The 8859-nt window shown below is 37.0% G+C and overlaps 3 protein-coding genes across 3 annotated transcripts; all 3 read left to right on the top strand.

Annotated features, from left to right (window-relative positions):
* Positions 1-443: 443 nt before the first annotated feature.
* On the top strand, positions 444-1534 carry LOC131534327 (histone H1-like). The gene has a single exon (XM_058767160.1). It carries the CDS (start codon positions 777-779, stop codon positions 1422-1424), a length of 648 nt encoding a protein of 215 aa, XP_058623143.1. The 5' UTR covers positions 444-776; the 3' UTR covers positions 1425-1534.
* Positions 1535-1864: 330 nt separating this feature from the next.
* LOC131534355 (histone H2A-like) lies at positions 1865-2470 on the top strand. The gene has a single exon (XM_058767187.1). It carries the CDS (start codon positions 1893-1895, stop codon positions 2277-2279), a length of 387 nt encoding a protein of 128 aa, XP_058623170.1. The 5' UTR covers positions 1865-1892; the 3' UTR covers positions 2280-2470.
* A 335-nt stretch (positions 2471-2805) lies between these two features.
* Positions 2806-3532, top strand: LOC131534342 (histone H3). Its single transcript, XM_058767175.1, has one exon. It carries the CDS (start codon positions 2838-2840, stop codon positions 3246-3248), a length of 411 nt encoding a protein of 136 aa, XP_058623158.1. The 5' UTR covers positions 2806-2837; the 3' UTR covers positions 3249-3532.
* Positions 3533-8859: the final 5327 nt, after the last annotated feature.

Raw genomic sequence — 8859 nt, 5'->3', positions numbered from 1 at the left:
AGTAACATTCTAGAATAATTTTATGTGGAAGATACACAGTTACTACAACTGTGGGGTGTGAACAAAAAGTAACGTTACTAGTAGTGTTATTACTGTTGCCAGAAAGTAATAAGTAAAGTAACAATATTACTTTTGAAAGGAGTAACTAATGCGTAATATATTCCATTCTTTGAGTAACTAGCCCAACACTGTTCATTGTTGTGCACCTCTGATTATTATTATAGATCGTCTGCTGACCAGACATGAGTCACAGACTCGAAGCTTCCGGATGTTTGTGCTTCAAGCTGCCCAAAACAACAGCTGTATGAAACACTGCACACGCCCTTCACTGATGTTCATTACATTATATTGACTTTCAAACTGTTTCTGAAACACACAGATTACGATTTTAATCTTTTATCAACTTTCCCACTTAAACAAGGCATTAGATTTACACGCGGCTTTGTTCCGTGGCTGATGCTCACCTTGAGTTTGATCTGACCGGGGCAAAACAAACATTTCCTCGCCGCGTATTTTAGTCTCCAAAGAAAGTCAAGAGCCTCTGCTTGGTGTTCGCTTGGTTTTTACTGCGTCAAACTGTTTTACTACTCGAGTTTTGCCCTTCAATGTAGGAGAAGAAAGCACAAACGCGAGGATCTCGCAGAGGCGCGCAGACACCGAGCGGCGGGTTGAGTCTATAAGGTTCTCATGTGTTGTTTAAGAGCGCAGCGCTGCTCGAGCGACACTCATCTTTGAACTCAGTGTCTGATAGACTGTCTGTAAATCCGCTCGTATCAATGGCAGAAACCGCTCCAGCCCCGGCTCCTGCCGCTCCGCCGGCCAAAGCGCCCAAGAAGAAGTCCGCTGCTAAAGCCAAGAAAGCAGGTCCAGGCGTCGGTGAACTGATCGTCAAAGCCGTGTCCGCGTCCAAGGAGAGGAGCGGCGTGTCCCTCGCCGCGCTGAAGAAAGCTCTCGCCGCCGGCGGCTACGACGTAGAGAAGAAGAACTCCCGCGTCAAGCTCGCCATCAAGAGCCTGGTGACTAAAGGCACCCTGGTGCAGGTCAAAGGGACCGGCGCCTCCGGCTCCTTCAAGCTCAACAAGACCGAGACCAAGAAGAAGCCGGCCAAGAAAGCGGCTCCTAAAGCCAAGAAGCCCGCGGCCAAGAAACCCGCTGCTGCCAAGAAGCCAAAGAGCGCAGCGGCAAAGAAGCCCGCCGCTAAGAAATCGCCCAAGAAGGCCAATAAACCCGCCGCTGCAGCTACTAAGAAGGCGACGAAGAGCCCCAAGAAGGCAAAGAAGCCGGCAGCGCCCAAGAAAGCAGCCAAGAGCCCCAAAAAAGCCAAGACTGCCAAACCCAAGGCGGCCAAGCCTAAAGCTGCAAAGCCTAAAGCTGCAAAGCCTAAATCAGCAAAGCCTAAAAAGGCAGCTCCCAAGAAGAAGTAAACATTTACTGTTTTATTCCCCAACGGCTCTTTTCAGAGCCACCCACAAACTCTACAGAAAGAGCAAACATGCAGTTCAGTTCTTAAAGTAAATTATTGTAAGATTATGTGTTTACCTCCACATGTTGACTGAATTTAGAAAAGCCACAAAGTTATTCACTTTTATTAATACGAACAGCTTTAATGGATCACCAATCTAAACTTAATTAGGTAAAAAATAATATTGCCTTTTTTTTTTTATATAAACTTATTCAACCCCCCAATCACAATTTCTTTAATGTTTTCTGTAATGTGTTTCAATCCGAATGCAGGCTGTGGAGGTGTGGCTTTGGCGGTGGGTGTTGGAGGGAAGTTCAGTGATTGGTTTAAATTCTTAAAGGCTCTAAACCAATGGGCCACTGGCAGGTTCGTTTAAAACCAGTAGAGCGGGCTCGTGGACTTATCATTCTTGCTATACGAACATTGAACAATGAGTGGAAGAGGTAAAACCGGTGGTAAAGCCAGAGCGAAGGCTAAGACTCGCTCCTCCAGAGCAGGGCTGCAGTTCCCCGTCGGTCGTGTTCACAGGCTTCTCCGTAAAGGAAACTACGCCGAGCGCGTCGGTGCCGGTGCTCCGGTTTATCTGGCCGCTGTGCTCGAGTATCTGACGGCTGAGATCCTGGAGTTGGCTGGAAACGCCGCTCGGGACAACAAGAAGACCCGTATCATCCCCCGTCACCTGCAGCTGGCGGTGCGCAACGACGAGGAGCTGAACAAACTCCTGGGCCGAGTGACCATCGCTCAGGGCGGCGTGCTGCCCAACATCCAGGCCGTGCTGCTGCCCAAGAAGACCGAGAAACCTGCCAAAACCAAATAAGCAGATTTAAGTCTTTCTGAAACCCAAAGGCTCTTTTAAGAGCCACCCCATTTTATCTATCAGAGAGCGCTTTTCTGTTAAGTTTGTTTCATCTGTAACAACACCTCATACGTATTTTTTTTGTAAAGAATAGTTATCAACCAAGTACACATCAACTGTTGAGTTTGGGTAACTACAAATGCCACCAATATCTTAAGATTAAGCAAAAATGTAAATTAATATTTCACAATGAATAAATAAAACGTTACTATGAAACCTGTAAAGAGTGTCAGTGTAGTGTGTGTTTGATGCGTAAACAGACTAAATTCTTGAAAGGGACTTTGCCATAAAAAGTAATATACAAAGCATTTTGAGCGGGAAACACAAACAGGCTCGTTTTCAAATAGAAGCTGCGCAGTCATTGGCTAGCAGTCATGAGCAGACGTCACATATCAGCCAATCACAAGCCTCCGCACCTTTATGACACCATAAGCTCGTGTCCGTATGATGCTATAAAAGCAGGCGAGTATAAGACAGAGCAGTATTTTCTACGTACGCAGAAAGAAGTACATCGCAGCGATGGCAAGAACCAAGCAGACGGCTCGTAAATCCACCGGCGGCAAAGCCCCGAGGAAGCAGCTCGCGACCAAAGCCGCCCGTAAGAGCGCTCCGGCCACCGGCGGCGTCAAGAAGCCTCACCGCTACAGGCCCGGCACCGTGGCTCTGCGAGAGATCCGTCGCTATCAGAAGTCCACCGAGCTGCTGATCCGCAAGCTGCCCTTCCAGCGTCTGGTGCGAGAAATCGCTCAGGACTTCAAGACGGACCTGCGCTTCCAGAGCTCCGCTGTCATGGCCCTGCAGGAGGCCAGCGAGGCTTATTTGGTCGGTCTGTTTGAGGACACCAACCTGTGCGCCATCCACGCCAAGAGAGTCACCATCATGCCCAAAGACATCCAGCTGGCCCGCCGCATCCGTGGAGAGCGCGCTTAAACCCGCCGCTGCATCACCCGCATTAAACCCCAAAGGCTCTTTTAAGAGCCACCAAAAATCACAGCGAACGAGAGAATTTTCGCTATAACGTTCAGTAGGAAGTAACACCGCTTTAATCTAGTGTTGTCATCTAAATTTCAGGGGAAGTTGCTGAAGGAAGGTCGATTTTACCTGCATTTTAAATTATGCATTGTATTTTGTGTTTTCAGATTACGTATTACAACAAATAATGGATAAGACACAATGTCCTGAAAAATTACTAGTACCTTTTCCATTTTTCTAGATTATTATTATTCATTATTTGTTTTTTATTTTTTAAGTGTGCTAACTGTTAAACAATCGCAGGTTAAAGCTAAAGTGTATCATAAGTGAACAATTATTAAATTATTATTAAATTGAACAATTGAAAATGGCAGCTAACTTAATTCATATGATGGGTGTACTGCTAGGCATCTTTGGTTTACTCATTTTGCGTAATTTAGATGGAAATTGTTTGCCTTTTTATTGTTTAAATGACTTATCAAAAGTTGCCAAATAAATTTTAAAAATAGCTAAATTTGTTGCTAGGTGCTTTTGGAAGAAAAAGTTGCTAGGGTAGTGTGAAAAATTGCTAAATTTAGCAACAAAATTGCTAAGTTGGCAACACTGCTTTAATCATTTATGGGATTTTGTTTGGGTCTTCTTTTTATTAGTTTATTCAATTTTAGTTGCCCGATACTACAGAGAATACACAGAGGCAAAACGTAACTATGTTACACACTAGCTCTGTTTCGCAATAACACTTCTGAGTTAAAAAAAAATACAAATACAATACTTCTAATATACATGTGTACATGATTCAGCCAGGTGCAATGTCATAACTGTTAAGTTAATTCATAAATTGTCAAAACTACTAATACTTTTGTATGTATAACTCCATCATAAATGTATCTTGCTATGTTTACTATGTAAGTAGAGGTAGTTTCGTTAAAATGTGTTTATTTACGGGGGTATTGAGAACCGCTCGTTTAATGTTTGATGTGACCTCTGTAGCTCTCCGTTTACTTCGGCTCTAGACAACCATACTGATGATGATATGAAAGCCAAAGCGTACGCCAAATGCATACATATATCTACATAGTATTTACGATCTTATAAATCTTCTTTGTCAAATTAACCTTTTGAAACATGAATTTTCATAGGAGAAACATTGTTCTTCTTCTTTTAGTTTAATGGCGGATCGCAAACCAGCTTTTATGGGTGCACCTACTGTACAGGAGTGTGTAACATCAGGGTTTTGCATACCTTAATAAATAAATAAACCTTATATATTTCCTTATTTCTTTAGCCTTTTCCTTCTTTTCTTTTCCCTTTCTTCCCTTCCTCTCTATTACTTTCATTTTAAATTATAATCTACCTATATTTTCTTATCTAATCCTGTATTTCTTGGAAAAATAAATAGAGCCTTACAGCAATCCCTCATTTTCTCATCCCTTCCAAATTCCATCCACGTTTTAATCCATACATCTTGTCACGTAAAATTATCCTCTCTACACTATATTTATTACACCACAAAATGACATGCTGAACATTTTCTGGTACATTACAACCGTCACATTTATCAGAAACGCATTTTGTCATTAAATACAAAGTTGACTTTAATCCCGTGTGTCCAAGTCTTAACCTTGCAAGAACCACTTCCTCTTTTCTACACTTCCCTTTATGTTTTCACCGTGATTGATTTCTGTATGTTATAATAGTGTATCCCTTTGTTATCTGTGTCCCACTTGTTCTGCCACAAATCCCTCACCCTCACAACAAAACTTTACATCAATTCCAACTTTTTGTATTCTAAACATTATTGTAAATATTTCCATCTCTAGATGTTTCTTTGGAGTTTAAGTTTATTTTGCACAAGGGTTAATTGGTACAATAAAAACACAAACAAACAAACAAAAAAATAATACAATCCATATACTGTGCAGGAAGAGGCAGAAAACCCAAAGGGCTTATTTAGATCCTCTAGTCTGCTTAAACAATGAAAAACAAAAACTCATAAAACTAAAAGAAAAACTAGGTTACAAAAACAAATATATAAATACAAACCATCTACAATACATAAAATACAAGATACATTTTTACAAAACAGCATTTAAATGATCCTTTATTTATAAGATTTAGGGGTATTAAATTATGGAATTATTTATCTCATCTAGCAAAAAAAAAAAAAAAATTTTTTTTTGCTAGATGAGATAAATCATTCCATAATTAATACCCCTAAATCTTATCAAGTATTGACCTCTACAAATGAAAACTTTAGGAAAATGAAAATTTGAAGATTGACGAGTTGAATAACTATGAACCTGTGAATTTACTTTAAAATACATTCTAAATTGCTCTGGAATGTTACCCTCACTTGAATATATCTTATACATAAAAACACATATTTGAAAAGTATTAATATCATAAATGGTAAGAACCTGAAGTTTATGAAATAAAGAAACAGATGAAGTATATTTGTTTGATCGGGTCCTAACAAAATGCTTCTGTAGAACAAAATTGTTTCGAAGAGTTGTAGGAAAAGTACTCGCCCAAACAATATTACAATATGAAAGATACGGATACATTAAACTATAATAAAGCATAAGAAGACACTCTGTAGTAACAAGATGACTAACCCTCCTTATTATACCAGTAGATTTATGTATTTTTCTGCTCACGTAATCAGCCTGTTCTCTCCAACTTAGAGTTTCATCAACAAACACTCCCAAGAATTTAGTACTTGACACTTGAGGCACCTCAATAGACTCCATAATAATTTTTTATAAATCCTTTGGGTATATTTTTTTACCACTAAAAATAATAAAACTTGATTTCATTATATTTAAAGATAATTTGTTTAAATTAAACCAATTTGCATAAGCAAGTAAACCAACATTTGCATTCTTAATCAATGAATTGAAGAGAGAACTAAGGTTGCATCGTCAGCAAACATTACTGGAGTAAGAATATTTGAAACATTCGATAGATCATTTATATAAATAAGAAATAGTAATGGTCCAAGTATGGACCCCTGAGGAACCCCATATAATAGGCTTGCTTTGCTTGAATAGCAGCCCTTATAACAAACAAACTGTCTTCTATTAAAAATATAATTCATCAACCATTTATATGTAAAATCACGAAAACCATATTTATACAACTTATCTAATAAAATGTAATGATTAACTACATCAAAAGCTTTTGACAAATCTGAAAAAATACTACAAGCAAATTCTTGATTTTCCAGTGCAAGGGTAACCTTGTCAATCAGGTAACGCAAAGCCATATACGTAGAATGTTTTTTTCAAAATCCATATGGGTGCTTATAAAGAATAGAATTTGAGTCTAAGTGAGAAAGAATCCGTTTATATAATTTTTTTTCTAAAACTTTTGAAAAACAGGGCAAAACAGATATAGGCCTATAGTTGTTGAAACATTGCGGATCATCTGCTTTAACCCTTGTGCGTTCTTCGGGGTCTTTTTGACCCGCAAATGAAGTTTGCTAAATTTAAAAAGAATGTTCTCTTTTTCCAAATGGCATGAGACTTTGTACGGTCGTCAACACTTTCTAGATCTACAAATAAAAAATAAAATTGGAATGATTTCTTCATTTTATGTTAGTGTGAAAAAAAAAGTTACACTTATGGTCTTTGGCAACAAAATGTAATTTTTTAACAAAATATTAATAAACAGAGTAAAATTACATTTGTTTTTAAAAATATATATGTTTTACTCCACATTTGTGTGGTTTTGGAAGACTTATATTTTAAATTTATATAAATAAATTAAAGACATTTTATATAGGTTTTATACAAAAACAGCTTTTATGTAAAATTCACTTCATAAAGACCCACATTTCTATGTTTCATTCATGGGGATAACATGGATCATTTCACATGGTTTAGTGTAAAATTTCTGCCCATATTTTGGAAATTACAGTTTCAAAAGTAAAAAATTATCATTTTTACCACTAGATGGCTGCAGAGCTCCACTATTTACTATTTGCTATTTGACCAACTGAAAGATATCTTTTCACAAGTTTTTTCAGTTGGATTCATATCTACATATTGTGAAATCACAATTATAACAATAAAAATGATTTTTTGCATTTTAGAACTGAAAAAATCTAATTTTCAATAATGTTACATTATGATTCGAATCAAACCTCAACGAGATGTTACAAAGAGAAAGGTTGGAGTCTTTAGAGTTTATCATTTATTTCAATCATCTGTTTTTCATATAATTTTAAGTGTGTGTGTGTGTGTGTGTGTGTGTGTGCGTTCGTGTGCATTCTTGATGTGTCAGTGTCACCAATTTATTTTTGTGGTGGTTTTGCATTTTGGATTATTTTATTTGAAGAGACCCCGCATAGAAAATGGACAAAATTCATCCTCAAAATCAGAAACAACACAGAACACACATGGACAGAAATTAAGTGTCACACTTCCAATATTGCAAAATGATCATGCTGTGAACACACCTACAGTCACACACACAAACACAGAGGAATAAATTTGTGAGACTAAAAAAAACTGCTCTTTTATAATTTGTCAAATAAAATAATCCGAAATGCAGAGCCACCACAAAAAATAAATTGGTGATACTGACACATCGACAATGCACACACACAATCACCCCCCCCCCCGCCTCACACACACACACACACTTTGAAAATTATATGAAACACAGATGATTGAAATAAATGATGAACTCTAAAGACCCCAAAGAGAAAGGTTGTAACATCTTGTTCAGGTTTGATTCGAATCATAATGTAACATTATTGAAAATTTGATTTTTTTTTCAGTTCTAAAAATGCAAAACTTTGACAAAAATCATTTTTATTGTTATAATTGTGATTTCACAATATGTAGATATGAATCCAACTGAAAAAAAACTTGTGAAAAGATATCTTTCAGTTGGTCAAATAGCAAATAGTAAATAGTGGAGCTCTGCAGCCATCTAGTGGTAAAAATGATAATTTTTACTTTTGAAACTGCAATTTCCAAAATATGGACAAAAATTTTACACTAAACCATGTCAAATGATCCATGTTATCCCCATGAATGAAAGTTAGAAATGTGGGTCTTTTATTAAGTGAAATTTACATAAAAAGCTGTTTTTTGTATAAAAACCTATATAAAAAATATTTTTTAATTTATATAAATTTTAAAAAATATCATAAATCCTCCAAAAACCACACAAATGTGGAGTAAAAACATTAATAAACAGAGTAAAATTACATTGGTTTAAAAAAAAAAAAAAAAACTATTTTGCTACAAAATTACATTTTGTTGCCTGGGGTCTCCAGAGACCCCAAAGACCATAAGTGCACAACCCAAAATGAAGACTGCACAAGTGTTAAACAGAGGAACAATTTTAGCTATTTTTAAATCCTCTGGTACAATGCCTGTTTTCAAAGAAAGAGAAAAATGCGAACAAGTGGCTGCAGTATTGAACATTTCACCTGTTTAACAATACATAAAGAAATATTATCATGACCAGCTGAAGATAATTTTAGTTTGTCAATAATTTCACTTATTTCCTGAATTTCAGGTGGCTTAAAAAAAAACGAAGAGATAATAGGAAAGTT

This window comes from Onychostoma macrolepis, chromosome 25 (assembly GCF_012432095.1).
Source record: "Onychostoma macrolepis isolate SWU-2019 chromosome 25, ASM1243209v1, whole genome shotgun sequence".
In the NCBI taxonomy this organism is placed as follows: Eukaryota; Metazoa; Chordata; class Actinopteri; order Cypriniformes; family Cyprinidae; genus Onychostoma; species Onychostoma macrolepis.
The sequence above is the reverse complement of the archived record's forward strand: the minus strand, read 5'-3'. Positions and strand labels throughout refer to the sequence as shown.

Bases quoted from the DNA above. Each gene is read 5' to 3' on its own strand.
- LOC131534342 (XM_058767175.1), top strand. From the start codon at position 2,838: ATGGCAAGAACCAAGCAGACGGCTCGTAAATCCACCGGCGGCAAAGCC.
- LOC131534355 (XM_058767187.1), top strand. From the start codon at position 1,893: ATGAGTGGAAGAGGTAAAACCGGTGGTAAAGCCAGAGCGAAGGCTAAG.
- LOC131534327 (XM_058767160.1), top strand. From the start codon at position 777: ATGGCAGAAACCGCTCCAGCCCCGGCTCCTGCCGCTCCGCCGGCCAAA.